This window comes from Phragmites australis, chromosome 1 (genome assembly GCF_958298935.1).
Source record: "Phragmites australis chromosome 1, lpPhrAust1.1, whole genome shotgun sequence".
NCBI lineage: Eukaryota > Viridiplantae > Streptophyta > Magnoliopsida > Poales > Poaceae > Phragmites > Phragmites australis.
This window is the reverse complement of record NC_084921.1, coordinates 36,330,084-36,347,235: the sequence shown is the minus strand read 5'-3', so window position 1 is coordinate 36,347,235 and position 17,152 is coordinate 36,330,084. Positions and strand designations below refer to the sequence as shown.

General features: G+C 55.5%; 1 protein-coding gene across 1 annotated transcript in view; it reads right to left on the bottom strand.

Moving 5' to 3' along the window:
* The window catches only part of LOC133884494 (uncharacterized), a 31,749-nt gene continuing 14,597 nt past the window's right edge, over positions 1–17,152 (bottom strand). The window contains exons 3-10 of the mRNA XM_062323934.1: positions 2,870–2,980; positions 2,639–2,714; positions 2,431–2,548; positions 1,572–1,817; positions 1,030–1,169; positions 682–864; positions 307–426; positions 1–36 (exon numbers count right to left, since the gene is read on the bottom strand). Of these exons, the coding sequence (XP_062179918.1) occupies positions 1–36; positions 307–426; positions 682–864; positions 1,030–1,169; positions 1,572–1,817; positions 2,431–2,548; positions 2,639–2,714; positions 2,870–2,980 (1,030 nt within the window). The remainder of the gene's footprint in view (positions 37–306; positions 427–681; positions 865–1,029; positions 1,170–1,571; positions 1,818–2,430; positions 2,549–2,638; positions 2,715–2,869; positions 2,981–17,152) is intronic.

Sequence of the window (17,152 nt, the reverse complement as noted above, 5' to 3'; positions counted from 1 at the left end):
TCACTTGGCCCTTTTGTACATGTTGTCAATCACACCCTGCAAAACTGAAAGAACTCAGAAAAGTTCTCTTATTTGAACAGATGACATCACAAACCCATAAACAAGCAAAAGCACGCTGATAAAACAATAATAGCCTCAGAGGTATCCAATAATCCACTATAATGGCTGCAGGCATAAGGAGAAATGCTATCCCATTCATACAGCTTAAAATTAATCCATGAACAGCTAAACAAATGACTGAGTCATGCATGCAAGTAAATAACATTTGCCGGACCTGCTTTGTGACAATAGTTCAATGAGCAGTACCTGGTAGTACTTGAGCAACTGTGGCCGCTTCTTTTTGTATGTTGGAGTGATCAAGTCACGATCCATGTCAAACGGCACTGGTTCGAGATGTATATCTTTTATGAATTCAAAACCTTTGAGCTGAGGAAATAAGTGGAGAGTTATGGTATGCACCAGGAGCAAGCACACAAGAACAAGAGAACAGTTATGAGCCCACCTTCTTCTCTTTTCCTATTTTCGACAGTTCTCCTAAAAAGTATTCTTTTGCTTTAGGATTCTGGCACAATGCCTCAAAATCATCATCTATTCCATTCACTGCAGCCCAACTCTCAAGAGCTTCCTTGTTGGGATTGATCACAGCGACACACAAGAACAAGAGAACAGTTATGTGCCCACCTTCTTCTCTTTTCCTATTTTCGACAGTTCTCCTAAAAAGTATTCTTTTGCTTTAGGATTCTGGCACAATGCCTCAAAATCATCATCTATTCCATTCGCTGCAGCCCAACTCTCAAGAGCTTCCTTGTTGGGATTTATCACAGCGACAAGGAATGACTCAAAGCTACTCCCATATACCCATATCTGAAAAGTTGTTAAAAAATGAATAACTTTAAATTTCCTTCAACAGAATAAACGGGAGGGAAGCATGAGTAAAACATTTCAGCCATTTATCGATTATCATATAAATAACAAAGTTGCAGAAAAAATTTAAAGACCAGAGAAATCAAAAGGTCAAGCATCACACACCGAGTCTATAGCAGAAACAAGTGCATAAATATTTTCCAAATTTTCAACCGCCACATATTCTCCCTGTGAAAGTTTGAATATATTCTTTTTGCGATCTATGATTTTCATAATTCCATCAGGTTGCCACTCACCAATGTCACCTGCAAGCAGAATAGGAAAATGCGTCAAATCTCCACTTGATTGAGGCACAAAATAGAACATTTTTATGTTGATACATGACTAGAACCCTAAGTGGATTTCTACATGGAAATTGAACTGCTAAAAATACCCAACATAAAAATTGTGATCACTCTGGCGCTGTTCTCACCGAACAGGTTGTGCAAGATGACTCATAATCTAGAGCGACAGATGCAGACCCAGATCAACTAGAGGGAGCTTAGCCTATCCCCCAGTATTAAAACTAATTAGGGAAGTAGTTTCCAGTGACATTGTTTACTTAATAAGCCCAGCAAGTCACCTTACAAGAAGGTTTTATCATATTTTGCAGCCACCACATTATAAAAACAGAGCAATAGTATGGATAATAAATGAGCAATACATACCAGTATGGAACCATCCATCAACCAAGACCTCCTTTGTAAGGTCTTCACGTTTGTAATATCCTGAGAATAACGTTTCTCCCCTGATGCAGATTTGTCCATTGCTTGAACTCGCAAGTGCATCATAATCCATTTCTGGGACAGACTCCAGACAAACATCAATATTTGGCACTGGAGGACCAACAGTCCCTATCATGGACATCTGATTTGGTAACGAGACAAAAGACCCAGCACAAGTTTCCGTGAGACCTAAAAGGAAAGAAGACGAAGTTAAAAGCATTCCAGTACAGAGAGTTAGGTTGGAGAAGACATACAAAGTTCTGTTCGCACCCCCAATAAAGCATCAGTTTACGTAGATAAAGGGATATGACCTAACTGCAAAAATAACATGCTAAACTAACTTTTTCGCTGTTTATGTTAAAAACCAACTTAAAAGAAAGTGCATGTTTAAACAGAAGTGGAAAATTCTCCTGACAGATTCCTTCTTGGTTGGGTTGAAGTTGTTATTAACTACATAGATCATACATGCCAACAGCATTAGAGTGATGTCATGAGCAGAAAACCAAGAAGATATTCTACTTCAATTTTCCATGCTTTGATGGTAGAATAAACCAAGAAGCCAACAGCATCAGTATCAAGTAATTAAACTAAGCTGCAAACTACAAAGTAGTAAATTAATTTACACGGTTACACCAATTTTCCATACTTTGATGGTAGATCTAATTGTTACTACTAAACTGTAAGAGTGTCCAACTAGATGACCTACAACAGAAAAATGTCAAGAGGAAGGTTGCAACTTGAACCAATCACAAGAGTAGGAAGTTATCGTTTTCACATCACAAGAGGGGCAAAAGAAATGTACCATATCCTTGTATGACATGCGCGCACGTCACCACTCGCAAGTATTCTTCAACATGGGTGGCGAGTGGAGCAGCTCCAGATAAAATAACTCTAACATTTCCACCAAGACCCTCTTTCACCTGAAGATCAATAAGTAAAGCTTAAAGAGGCAAAAAATAATAATTAAAGAGCATATATAATTGAGAATCATTGACTGCCAAATTAATTGCCTTACTAAAAGCCACTTTGTCACATATGGCAGCAGCTTCATTGTGCTTAGCTCCTCTCAACATTCTAAACTGCTTGCTGCAAAATACAATGTGCATTCAATATTTGGATTTGTTTGGTAAGGTTAACTGCAACTACAAATAGTTATTAATTAAAGAAAAAAAGTTATCATATATCACACTCAGAAGAAACATTGGGTTTAGAAATTGAAATATTTAGGATAGTAAACTTACAATTTGTAAGTAAGATTGAACAGTGTATTCTTTACAAAACCACCAGAGGAAATTTTAGCTTGTAGTCCTGAAAAATCAGGTGAAGTATAAGGAAGAGTATACCCATGAACACTCAAGCACTCATAGTACCAGTTTCAAATCCTTTTGAACAGTGGAAGAAAACTGCACTGATGGACAGACCAAGAACATACACCAGGTTCATGAATGAGCTTACATCAATGACTAAAAGAACCTCGCCTACCAATTCTTAATATACTAAGAGCACAAAGGACAACATGCAGATCCATAAATAGAACAACAGATTAAGGCGGTAAACTGTACGGTATATGCGAAGGCTTTCGTGGCCAAGTTGAGAAAATGAACTAAAATTAAAAGGATTGATAGATAAAGTACGAAAGACTAGATATGATACGGATATATCCAATCTATTAAGTTAAGGTGAATAGTAGAGTAGGCCATCTGAATAAAGCACCTCAAGATTATTGATGGGACAAGTAAAGTCAACAGAAAAAAAAAACTAACATCCGAAGGTGCAAACCACACCATAGGCATTAAGCATTAAGACCACCCTGCAGATCGTTCAAAAGAACTGCGGTGGCTCGATGAGAGCCCTTGCTCCATCCAGATCAGCAGAGTGAATCCGGGACAGTGTGGTCCGTCCCAGGTCACATACTGTGACGTGGTGAAGGCGGCGAATCTGTCCACAACTGCTGCAGTCATTTCGTCTTCTCCAAACTCCGCTCGCCGTGTGGCCAAGGTCAGCGGCGGCGGTTCGCTTGCCCCAAGTGCCCGGCTTCCCAAAATTCAGGCCAGGCGCATGATAATTAGCAAGTACCAAAATTCAATAACTGCAACGAGTAACTATTTCAGGGACCCTCGCCCAAAAAAAAGGTATTTCAGGCGCATATGGCTGCTGTTGCAATTTGTCAGAAATGTTTGGTCAAAATGGTATTGCTGTAGTACTACTAACAGGGGCTATGAACATTTCCATCTCGAATTAAACGAAGTCATTAATCAAAAACCTCGTAGCCTTAGAAATTAAAAGCTTATATATGATCAAATACACATTATTCACGGCAGGGGCGGACCCAGCATATACCGAGCGGGGGCATGGGCCCCATTCATTTTTATTTGTTTAGTAAATTGTAGACTATTTTTTACTGTAGCTATAAAAGCACGATAGCTAGCTCAAATCTGGGCTGGGTCCGATCCAACTAAGAATGAGTGCATTATTAGGGCGACAAGGAAGCAAGTGGAAAATCAGGAGTGATGTCACATCAGGTGTACGATATACGCGTACATTAATGGTGGTCATGCAGTTTCAGTCCTACGTTGGACGAACTAAACGACTGTTCGCCTTGAGTTTGAGTATCTCTTCTTCAGGTATTGCATGGGCATCTCTCCGTCACTGGCTCCCTGCTTCTTATTTTTCACGTTTTCTCCCCTCTGTCAAATAGTCGTAGCTTCAAAATGCACTAACCTGAACTCCAATTTCAATATATTTATTCTGCATATATCACCAATGGAGACGCGAAACGACATCTTTCAAGACAGAATTCAGGGCTACTCCGACGAAACAGTGGAACGATGTACTATTTGAAGACCAAATTGGAATTAGGGCACTGTTGATGTTGAGCCATGCGTATAACATTTTGACAAAGGGCAGTAAGGACATTCACCACCATTCTTTTTTTTTTCTTTGAGTGGAAATCACCACCATTCACCACTACTAGAGTTGAAAGAATGGCAGGGGCAGATGCGGTCCAGCACAGTCTAAATGAATTTTTTTCCACCTCCTACCATTGGCTTTGATGTGAAAAAACTTTGTGTTTGCATCTATCTTTTTGATGTGGATGCATCTTGAGTGTTGTTTGGCTCTTATTCACTCTAGCACCGCTAGTGCCTACAGTTTGTGTCTAAGATGTTTTTGAGGTCCAGCTCATTCACATCAAATATTATTGCGCCGTAAACAGATGAGGGATTGGTCTCTTCACACCATGACAAGGAAGCATTATTGCACAAATATTATGTTGAACAGCTTAGCACAAGTATCCCACGCTAGCTAGCTATCAACTAGGATGCTCTGAGATATCAACAAAGAGACCTTTCAAGCCTTGAAGCACCTTTCGATGAGCAAGAACTACGGGACACAATCAACTCCTTGCACCCAGAAAAAGCACATGGCCTTGACGGATACATCGATCTGTTCTATAGAAAATGCTGGGACATAGTCAAGGATGATCTAATGGAAGTAATCCAAACTTTCTATAGGATGGGATCGGATAAGCTACATTTGGTAAACACTGCCAATATAATTCTCCTTCCTAAAAAGCTCGAGGTCGTGGCTGTTAATGACTACTGTCGGAGGGTGAACTCCTGTCGCAGGGATCTCGAGAGACCCCTTTTTAGAGATTCGGCCGGGGGGATGATCCTGGAAAAGCTTGTTTGGGAAATAAGCGGGAACGGAAACAAATGCGATGGCTGGTGGGAGATGATCGCCCTAATGCGAGAAAAATGGGTGCACCGGGGTTTAGACAGGTTCGGGCCGCACGGAGGCGTAACACCCTACTTCTGTGTGAGCGCTATATTTATCCTTGAAGGAAATTCTTCAAGGATGTATCTGGTTTCAAGGGGAGAGCCGTTTACAAAGAGCTTGAGGCTCTCGTGTTCTAGCTTGGCTTGAGCTGGTTCGAGCGTCTGCGTCCTCTTCTTCACACACTTCCGGTCCCTCTTTTACGTGTTCTCTATCCTTTCCTTTTATAGGCGCGCCGACCTCAACATATCCTGAATGGGAAAGAGGGGATGCGAATGCCAAGGTGCCACGGAGAAAGGCGTAATCATTTCGTCTTGGCGAAGTGACAGGGGCGGTGGAGAAATGCGGCGCGCATTTCGACCACCCGCCACTGTGGAAGCCCTCGGGCGCCATAAAGGGGGCCCGTCGGGCGGCCTCAGAGGTGTCCGGTGCGCCCACCCTGTCTTGTTCTTCCGCCATGGCAGGGTGGCAGACGGAGCACTTCGATCTTGGCAACGTTATCCCGAGGCACCCGGATGAAACGGGACGGGACCCGTGCATTTAATGGACCCACGCCCCCCCTGCCAGTGCATGGCAGGGTCTGACACTGGGGCGTGGGCAGCTGAGAATGTCAGGATGTCAGGATGTCAGGCCGCGCGTGCCTATTAAATGCGGCATTGGGCCTTTGACTGGATGACACCCTGACGACGGGACCCTTCGGGTCGTCGAATAATCTTGCGCGAACCTTCGGGGAACCGAGTCCTCGGGGGCTGCCACGTGCAGCCCCGAGCACTCTCCCCCGAGCACTTGAGTGAGACCTTCGGGGAACCGAGTCCTCGGGGGCTGCCACGTGCAGCCCCGAGCACTCTCTCCCGAGCACTTCGGTGGGACCTTCGGGGAACCGAGTCCTCGGGGGCTGCCACGTGCAGCCCCGAGCACTCTCTCCCGAGCACTTCGGTGGGACCTTCGGGGCACCGAGTCCTCGGGGTCTGCCACGTGCAGCCCCGAGCACTCTCTCCCGAGCACTTCGGTGGGACCTTCGGGGCACCGAGTCCTCGGGGGCTGCCACGTGCAGCCCCGAGCACTCTCTCCCGAGCACTTCGGTGGGACCTTCGGGGCACCGAGTCCTCGGGGGCTGCCACGTGCAGCCCCGAGCACTCTCTCCCGAGCACTTCCTTCTTGGTATTTGGGCTCTGCGGATCATCGGGGAACTAGGGTGCTCGGGAACCAGAGGCGGCGGCCCCGAGCACCTTCTCCCGGGACTTAGCTTCTTCTTACCTTGCAGGGTGGTGACATGTGGCAGATGGCCGGCCTGGTCTCGGGACTTAGGGACCCCTGGTTCTGAATACACCGACAGTAGCCCCCGGGCCCATTGGTAGCCGACGGGACGGAGACTGCGAATGGACCCTTCGTCGCGACCGAGGCCAAGGCTGGCGCGGACGCCATGTGGCAAGCTTTCGAGAGGTGGCCCTTGCGGACCTAGACCTCAAGTACGCTCCAACGGGAAAATGAGTGGACGCGTGTCCACACAACTTCCGAAGGGTATGATGACCATACGGGCGGCACGCGCGGTCGCCGCGCAGATCGAGGAAAATACGCCTGGCAGCCGCTGATATCGCGTGATCGGTGGGAGATTTGCCTGGCAGTTGCGCCGATCGAGGCGACGCTTTGCCGAGCGAACCGTTTTGGGCGGCAGTTTTTGAACTTTGAGATATAAAAGGGGGAATGGATCGGTCCATTCCCCTTTTTACGCTCTCTCGCACTTGCGCTCCTGCCTTCTTTGTGCTCCGAAGCCCTCAGGAAACTCCCAGGCGACCGGAGCGTTCTCCCTTCTCTCTCTCTTCACCACCAAAAACACCCTCCATCCTGACGAGATGACGAGGGTTGGAGGAGGTCGCCGGGACAAGACTTCGGACAGCATCTTGCCGGAGTCTCGTCTGAGGAACGAGGAGGCGGCGGATAAGATTAGGAAGCTGCTGGTACCGGAGGGTCAGGAAGGTGCCGTGGTGGTGAGGCCGGCGACTCTGACGCCGGCGACGACCGTCCCTGGGCGGACCGTCTTATTCACTTCCTTTGTGGCGGCGGGGTTAGTGCCGCCGTTCTCCGCCTTCTTCCTGCAAGTGCTGGAGACGTACGGCATTCAAATGGTGCACCTAAGCCCCAATTCCGTCGTGGCGTTGGCGGTCTTCGTGCATCTCTGCGAAATGTTCGTGGGGGTGATGCCGTCGGCGACGCTGCTTCGCCATTTCTTCGTCCTTCGGCCGGTGGGGAAGAAGAGGGGGCACTCCACGGCGGACGTCGCGGGGTGCTGCAACCTTCGGCTCCGGGAAGGCCTGGGGGACCATTACATTCCCCAGGTGCTGCGCAGCAAGTGGGAGGAATGGCGACGGGACTGGTTCTTCGTCGACATCGACCCCCACGAGCGCCTCGAATTGCCAGAGAAGGCGGCGGAACCTCGGCGATCGACGTGGGAGGCGCCGCCACCAGAAGATGCGAGACTGAAGCCGGTGCTGGAGCGCATCCTGGAACTACGCGAGGGCGGGCTGACCTCAGTCATGGTGGTTGTGGACTTTCTGCGCCGTCGGTTGGCGCCCTTGCGAGAGCGGGCCCGGCCAAGCTGGTTCTACACCGGGCCGGAGGACATCACCAGGACCCAGATTGGCGCGAGCTGTGATCTGGGGCAGGCGGAGCTGCGGGGGATGACCCGAGTGATCACCGGAACGGAGGACATGAGCCGGACGGAGCTCCCGTGGCCGGAGATGGCGCTCTGCGCCAACCCCAGCCGGGTGGCCATTATGGCGGGGTTGCCGGAGTTCGATGCCCAGGGGCCCGTGGAACGGCCAAGAAGCCGGAGTCCTGAGGCCTCCGAACTCCCCGGGCTGGAGGAACTACTTGGCGATGAGGTTGCTGGCAGTTCGGCGCAGGCTGGCGAAGGGGTCGCCGCAGGCGGCAGCCGCCGTGCCAGAGAGGAGGGCGCCACTGAAGTTGTTGAGGAGTTGGCGCCGGGAGACCGGGGAAAACGTCCCCGGGCCTTGATCCTAGTGCCGGACTCTCCGCCGTCGCCGACGGCAGCGGCGGCATTTCCGGTGCTGGAGCCGCGCCTGGTGCGGATGGGGCCTGCATCGGCGCCCGCGACCCGCACGGCGGAGACCGAGACCCGTGCGGCGGCACCCGAGGCCCGCACGACGGCGCCCGTGGCCCGCGCAGCGGCTCAGCCGAGCCCCCAGCGGAAGAGGCGGCGGGAGGAGTCCGGACCGACGGCGCCGGACCCGGACATCAGGCTCCCAGCGGCCAAATGGCGGTATCGGTGAGTCTTCTTTCTTGCTTTTCCATGGGCATTTCCGGCCCGAACTAAGTTTTGACAATTTTCACTTGTCTCCCGTAGGCCGGCCGCAGGCGCTGCTGCGACGGAGAGAGAACAGGCGCCGGGGCCAGAGCCGAGCCCGCCCGGTGCGCCGACGGAGGCCGGCACAGGAACGGCGGAGGCGCCAATTGACGTGGCGGCCCCTGGGAGAGAGGTGGAGGCGGCGGCCAAGAGAAGGGCGCCGGCGGAACCTACCCCGGGCGCGGAGAGCCCGGGGCGGATAACGGTGGAGGTGGATGTTCTGCCGGGGCCGGTGGACAGGGCGGCCGATGCGGGAATGCGGCCGCCGTCCGAGACCTTGGCGCCGGCGGAGCCTACCCCGGGCAGGCAGAGCCCTGGGCGGATGGTGGTGCAAGGCCCTGCGGAGAGCTCGGCCCCCCTGGAGGCACTCTGCGGAGAAGCCTGGGCCCCACCGGTGCCCGGTCAGCCCGCCGATCCTTTCCTGGCCGCCATTGAAGGCGTCCAAGTAGCGGTTGGGCGGCTGGGCGCAGTGGTGAACGCCAAGGAGGGGGAGCTCGAGGCCGAGCGCGCCCGCCTGGCACTGGAGAAGGCGCAGCTGGCGGGCGCCCAGGAGGAGGCCCGTGCGGCAGCCGCGCGGGAGCAGAAGCTCCTAGAAGACATCCGCGCGGAAGCCGCGCGGGAACGAGAAACTCTGAAGACCGCGCGGGCAGAAGCCGCGCGGGAACGAGAAGACGCCGCCCGCTTGGCTGAGGCGTCGAGGCAGCAAGTTGCCGAGGCCCTCGCCAGGATGGGGCAGGCGCAGGAGAGGGAGGTGGCAGTCGCAGCCCGGGAGCAGGCTGCGGAGGAGCGGCAAGCCGAGCTGGCCTGCCGGGAGGGCGCGGCCGAGAAGACGCGCGCCGACCTCCAGCGCTGGGAAGACGACCTCCGGAAGATCAGAGAAGAATTCAAGCGCTGGGAGGAGGACGTCTCCATCCGGGAAGTGGACAATGAGCTATCGGCGTCGGATCTCGGTGCCCGGGAGGATTCGGTGGCCCAGCAAGAGGATGTGTTGGCCCGGCGGGAGAATGAGCTGAGTCACCGAGAAGGCGAACTGAGTCGCCGAGAGGGCGAAGCTGCTGCTGCGGCGGCCGCCGCGGCTACCAGGGCGGAGGAGAATGCGAAGCACGAGGCGGAACTGGCCGCCCGCGAACGCGCCTTGTCCGAGATGGTGGCCAAGACGAAGCAGGCTACCGCCCCCGCCGCGGCTGGCGGTTCTTCTGGTCCGGCCGGGGACCAGGGACTCGAGGCACAGCTGTGGGCCACCAAGGAGAAGCTCGAGACCGCCTTTGTCTCGCGGGTCAACCTCGAGCATATGCTGGAGAACATACTCCGGCGGATGCGACGGGCCGTGGAGAAGGGTGGTCTCGGACGGCTTGTCGACGACAAGAAGGGCGACGGCCCCGCACGACAAGTGTTGGGGCTGCAGCAGGTCTGCGAGCGCCTCGAGACCCTGCCTTGGGCAGTCCAGGAACTTGCCACCCGGGAGGGACGTGGCTTGGCACGTGCCGTGGCCGAGCACGTCCTGGCCTGCTACCGAAGCAGGGACCCGAACTTTCCACTGGAGCCGGCGCGGGAGGGAGTGGTCGAGGCTGAGGGGGAGGCCGCCCGGGCAGCGGTCCGGAGTACCGCCTCCGTGGTGGCGGCCGGCTTGAGGCGAGAGGTGCCACCGCCGCCAGCCCCCGGGGACGACTCTGAGGATTCAGCCGACGCTTCCGCCGCCGACTAGATCTTTTGTAGCCTTTGTCTTTCTTTTGCCGTCTTAATGGATGTAAATATTAGGAGTGAACCCTTAGAAAACGCCTTGTATATGTCTTGTGAATATAATGGCAGCTTCTCCTTGGGCTCGCAACTCCAATTTCTCTGTGTGTTTGATGTTTCTTCTGGTGTTCTGCATGGAAGTCCCGGGGAGTACTCAGTCGGGCCGTTCCCGACCTTCCCATCCTAGAGAAACGAAGTTGTTCCGATCGCTGACATTGGCGCAGCCAGCCCTCGAGCTCTCGCGAGTCCGCATTGCCTAGGTTAAGAAATGAAGACACAGACTCCCTTGTCCGGGAGATAGATCGATCCCGCTCGGAACACGCCGTGCCTAATGAACACTTTTTCACTTTCCGACCACTCAGTTAGTAGAAGGGAGACGCGTGCGGGCGAGAATGTGACCAAGAGTCCTCGCGGTCTGGTGGTGCCCGGGCTTAAAACGGGCCAGACCGAGCACTGACAGCCCGCCCCCGAGGCCTGAGCTCCGGACTACCCGAGTAGCTCGAGCGATAGGATTACCCAGGGCACCCGAGGACTCGGTAGTGCTCGGGGTCCTTAAAAGCGGACCGAACACCACGACCACCACGAAGGGCTTCGGTCAGACATTATCGCAAGCACGCTACTCTTTTCTGCAAACTGCTCTGTCGTTCTGGGAAAAAGTAGACACGCGGCAGGGTTTTTTGCGTGCGAGGAAACCACCTCACCGAACAGATTAAGGCGCGAGAGCCCCCGAGAATGACTCGGGAACATAAATTTACTGAAGGTAGATTTGTCTGAATATAACCACTCACCGGACAGCTGTCGGCCTTCCGGCCCATCGATCCAGGAGGGATGTGCTTCCGAGTTCAGGTGTCGGGAACTTAATTCTTTTAACGGGGCGCCCGAGCGCCTGGAGGTGCACGAGGCTCCTAGGGTCGGGTGATCTCGACCACCCACGCCTAAGTGGTAGGACCACCCGAGGACCCTTGGGGCCGACCAAAGACCGGGGCATTGAAGCCCTCGCGGCCGAGCTGCTTGTGATCGCCAGCCTGTGACTTTAAAAGAGAAAATAGGATTTCTTTGTCTGGCGCGCTCTGCCAGTGCGGTACTTGTTATAGACTACTCTTGTTTTCGACCCGAGACCTCTCGAACACCCAAACCGGCGGACAAGAGCAGGCAGAGGCATAACCCAGAGGTCCTATGGTTTGGTGGCGCCCGGGTATGACAGACCAGACCGAGCACCGACAGCCCGCTCCGGGGGCCCGAGCTCCGGACTACTCGAGCAGCTCGAGCGATGGGATTACCCGGAGCACCCCGAAACTCGGTAGTGCCCGGGAGCCTGTCACGACACCGAACACAACAGCCTACCATGGCGGACGTAAGTCACCGGCGACTGCTCGCATGCATACCGATCGGGATTCTTTTGTCAGCGGGGAAAAAGAGAGAGCGAACTTTTTCTCGCACAACCGAGCTCCTCACCAGACAGATTAAACATACGGAATCCAGAAAAAGTATTTTGACATAGCGATTGCTTATTGAAATACTTAATGTGCAACATTTACAAGGTTGGGCGACAGCGACTTACCCCACGGGGCGAAGCCTTCAGACTGCTCGGGCGGGGAGAAGCCCCCGGCCTTGCTGACCTGAGCCGCGAGCACGACCATCTACGGGTAGAAGCGTCGGAGATGCTCGATGTTCCACGGATTCGGGAGTGGCTATCCTTCCTCCGTCGCCAACCTGAAAGAACCTGCCCGGGGGACCGCGATCACGGTGAAGGGACCTTCCCACACAGGGGATAGCTTATTCATTCCTTCGCGCGACTGGACGCGTCGGAGAACTAGGTCCCCCACCTCGAGAGACCGGGCCCGGACATGGCGCAGATGGTAACGCCGCAGACTCTGCTGATACCGAGCCGCCCGGACAGCGGCACGCCGTCGGCGCTCTTCCAGGTAGTCCACGTCGTCGCGTCTTTGCCGCTCCTGCTCACCCTCAGAGTATGCATGCACTCGAGCTGAGCCCAGAGTGAGCTCGGAGGGGAGGACTGCTTCGGCGCCATAGACGAGGAAGAAAGGAGTCTCCCCGGTGGCGCGGCTTGGCGTAGTCCGATTGGCCCACAGCACGGCTGGCAGCTCGTCTACCCATCCCTTCCCGTGCTTAGCGAGCACGTTATAGGTCCGGGTTTTGAGGCCCTTTAGTATCTCCGCGTTGGCGCGCTCGACCTGCCCGTTACTCCGAGGATGAGCGACGGAAGCGAAGCAAAGCTTGATGCCGAGATCTTCGCAATAGTCCCCGAACAAGGCACTAGTGAACTGGGTGCCGTTGTCGGTGATGATCCGGTTCGGGACACCGAAGCGGCTGGTGATGCTGCAGATAAACTGGAGCGCCGTGTTTTTGGTCACCTTGACGACTGGGACCGCCTCCGGCCACTTGGTGAATTTGTCGATAGTGACATATAGGTATGCATAGCCCCCGACTGCTCAGGGGAATGGACCCAGAATGTCCAAACCCCAGACCGCGAAAGGCCATGACAGGGGAATGGTATGGAGAGCCTGAGCTGGCTGGTGAATCTGCTTTGCATGGAACTGGCACGCCCTGCAGCGCCGAACCAGCTCGGAAGCATCCTGGAGAGCTGTAGGCCAGTAGAAACCTTGCCGGAAGGCCTTCCCGACCAGCGTGCGGAACGATGAATGGCCACCGCACTCGCCCTCGTGGACCTCAGCGAGAAGATCGCCGCCTTCTGCCCGAGAGATGCATTTCAGGAGGACACCTCCTGCGCTACGTCGGTAGAGATCCCCATCTACTATGGCATAGCGCCTGGACTGGCGAGCAACTCTTTCGGCAGACGCCTCATCCTCGGGTAGGAACTTTTCTTTCAAGTACCCTCGGATGTCAGACATCCACGAGGCATCTTGAGAACATTCGGCGAGCACAGCGCACTCGCCGGACGGCGGCGCCCTGACGGGGCTTCCCACTGAGGGCACCGCCGGGGTCCCCTGAATTAAGTTCGAGGTTTCCCCTTCATCATGTTCGGCAGGCAGGACGGAAGGCCGCGCGAGTCTTTCTTCAAAGACTCCGGCAGGGACGCGCGCACGTGAGGAGGCCAGGCGAGAGAGCTCGTCGGCCGGAGCATTGTCGCGGCGAGGGATATGCCGCAATTCGAGGCCGTCGAAGCGTCTCTCGAGCTTTCTGACTGCAGCCACGTACGCCGCCATTTGAGGATCCGTGCACTGGTACTCCTTGGATACCTGGTTGACGACCAGTTGGGAGTCCCCTTTGACCAGGAGGCGATGAATCCCGAGCCCCACCGCAGCCCGGAGGCCAGCGATGAGACCTTCATACTCCGCCATGTTGTTGGATGCGCGGAACTGCAACTGTACGACGTACCGGAGCTCTTCACCCGTTGGGGAGGTGAGAACCACTCCGGCCCCTGCGCCTTTCAGCGAGAGGGAGCCATCGAAGTGCATAACCCAGTACCCGGGCGCGTCGTGCCCAGGATAGGCAGAGACCTCTTCTGGGACGACGCAGGGGACGGGCGTCCACTCTGCCAAAAAGTCGGAGAGCGCCTGGCTTTTGATTGCCTGGCGACAGACGAAGTGTTGGTCGAACTCCGCCAGCTCAACCGCCCATTTGACAACGCGCCCGGTGCCTTCCCGGTTCCGGAGAATGGGTCCCAGTGGATAAGTGGTAACCACCGAGATCTTGTGCGCCTGGAAGTAGTGGCGCAGCTTCCGGGAGGCGATGAGCACGGCATAGAGTAGCTTCTGCGCCTGGGGATACTTTATCTTGGCCTCCCGGAGGACCTCGCTGACGAAGTACACCGGTCGCTGTACCCGGCGAGCCCGGATGGTGGCCCCACCCGGGGGGCTGCCACAGCCCCCAGGGTCGGCGGTATGGTCGGGGCTAGCCGGGCATTCGGGCTCGATTCCTTGGCTGGGAAGAGCAGTGTGTTCGGGCTCGACCCCTTGCCCAGGGGGAGCGCGAGGACAAGTGAGTGGTCGGGGGCCTCTGGGAGCTGGGACCCAGCACCCGGCCCCGAACACTCGTCGCGCTCCACCACCAGTACTACGCTCACAACCTGAGGAGTGGCCGAAACGTAGAGCAGCAGGGGCTCACCTTGAGAAGGAGCCACCAACACGGGTGGTGAAGTAAGGTACTTCTTTAAGTCACGGAAGGCCTGCTCGGCCTCCGGCGTCCAGTCAAAATGACCGGATTTCTTCAGAAGCTTGAAGAGGGGGAGCCCTCGCTCCCCGAGCTTGGAGATGAAGCGCCCGAGGGCTGCCATGCAGCCGGCGAGGCGCTGGACTTCCTTGAGTCGAACCGGGGGTCGCATCTGCTCGATGGCCCGGATCTTCTCTGGATTGACCTCGATCCCTCGGCCAGAGACCAAGAAACCAAGGAGCTTGCCCGCCGGCACCCCGAAGACACATTTCTCCGGGTTGAGCTTGAGGCGGGTAGAGCGGAGACTGTTGAAAGTCTCGGCAAGGTCCTCGAGCAGGGTGGCGCGGTCTCGGGTTTTGACCACGAGATCGTCGATGTAAGCCTCGACGTTGCGGCCAACCTGCGAGTTAAGAGTGATACGAATAGCGCGCTGGAAAGAGGATCCAGCGTTGTGCAGGCCGAAAGGCATTGACATGTAGCAATAAGTCCCCACTGGGGTAGTAAAAGCAGTTTTTTCCTCGTCCCCCACGGCCATGCGAATCTGGTGATACCCAGAGTTTGCATCTAGGAAGCATAAAAGATCACATCCCGCAGTTGAATCTATAATTTGATCAATGCGAGGTAAGGGGAAGGGATCTTTAGGACAAGCCTTGTTAAGGTCAGTGTAGTCCACGCACATGCGAAGCTTGCCGTTGGCCTTCGGGACGATGACTGGTTTTGCTAGCCAGTCGGGGTGGAGGACTTCTCGGATGAATCCGGCGTCGAGGAGCTTGCTGACCTGCTCGCGGATAAACTCCTGGCGCTCTGGCGCCTGCCACCGGACCTTCTGCTTCACTGGGCGGGCGTCCGGACGCACAGCTAAATGATGCTCGATCACCTCCCTAGGGATCCCGGGCATGTCGGACGGTTGCCAGGCAAACACGTCTACGTTAGCCCGGAGGAAGGCGACGAGCGCGCTTTCCTATTTGCTGCCCAGGTCGCTGCCGATACGGACAACCTGGGTAGCGTCTTCGCCCACCTCGACCTCCTTCGTTGGAACAGAGGTGTCGGCGGCGAGTCGGGGTCTGGATGAAGAGGGTCCCGGGCCCCCTGTAGAGCCATCAACCTCGGCCTGCGCTGAGACCAGAGCCATGTATGATTGTTCAGCGCAGGAGACGGCGCCGCCGGAGTCGGCGATCACGGAGATAGAGCCTGCGGGGCCGGGCATCTTAACCGTAAGGTATGCATAATGCACGGCCATCATAAACTTGGCAAGCACCGGACGCCCGAGGATGGCGTTGTAGGGGAGAGGGAGCTCCGCGACATCGAAGAGGACGCACTCCGTGCGGAAGTTGTCCCGGCTCCCGAACGTGATAGGCAACTCAACCTGCCCGAGGGGCAGGGAGTGCCCGGGGGTTACTCCACAGAAGGGGAGTGACGGCTTTAGGCGTCAGGAAGATACTTGTAGCTTCTCAAAAGCCTCCTTAGAAAGGAGGTTGAGGCCAGCACCACCGTCGATCAGCACCCTGCCGACCTTGACATTGCAGACAGTGGGGGATACTACCAGAGGTAGTCGTCCCACGGCTGCAGTACTAGCGGGGTGATCAGCCATGCTAAAGGTGATCGAAGTATCCGACCATCTTAGGGGCCTTGTGACCTCCTCGCTTGGGGTTGCCGAGCACACTTCGCATCGCATGAACTTGATGCCACGGCGCGAGCAGGGTGTGTAAGCGCCCCCGTCGATGAAGGCGACCGCATGCTCGGGCTCCTGGAAGCCGAGCTCGGCGTTGTTGGGGACGACCTCGGTATCGCCTCCTCCGCGGGACTCGTCGCGCTCCCTCTGGCGCTGCTCCACGAGTCCTTTGACCGTACGACACTCCGTGAGGTCGTGCCATCTGGTCAGGTGTATGGGACACCATTTACCTGGCTCGGGCCCCGCGGGAGCGGGGGCCCTCGCTGGAACAGGAGCTCGGCCAGGGGCCGGGGCTCTTGCTGGAGCTGGCGCCCTAGCCGGTGCTGGGGCCCTCACGGGCACAGAGGCCCGAGGAGGAGCCCGAGCAGGGGCCCTGACAGGGCGCCGATCGACACCCGGCCGACGCTCTTGCCGGTGATCGGGCTCTTGCGGCACCCTGTGAGCGGGGACTTGGGCTGGCTCAACGGGAGCGGCCTCGCGCTTCCTTCTCTTTTTCTTTTCCCGCTTATCAGAGCGGGAAGAACTTGGCTGGTCGGAAGCGGGGCGAGGAGCATGCCACGCCCTGGCCTCCGCAGCCTTGGTGCACTTATCGGCCAGTGCGAAGAGTTACGCAGTGGTCTCGATCTCGTGCGTACCTAGCTTCTCGAGCATCCGCTCATCACGGACGCCCTGCCGGAAAGCAACAATAACAGCATGGGGGGCCACTCGAGGAATGGTGTTGCGAACCTGGCTGAAGCGCTGTATAAAGCGCCGTAGCGTTTCCCCCTCCTGCTGTTGGATGGCATGAAGGTCGCACTCCAAACCGGGGCGCGTAAACGTGCCCTGAAAGTTGGCCACGAACTG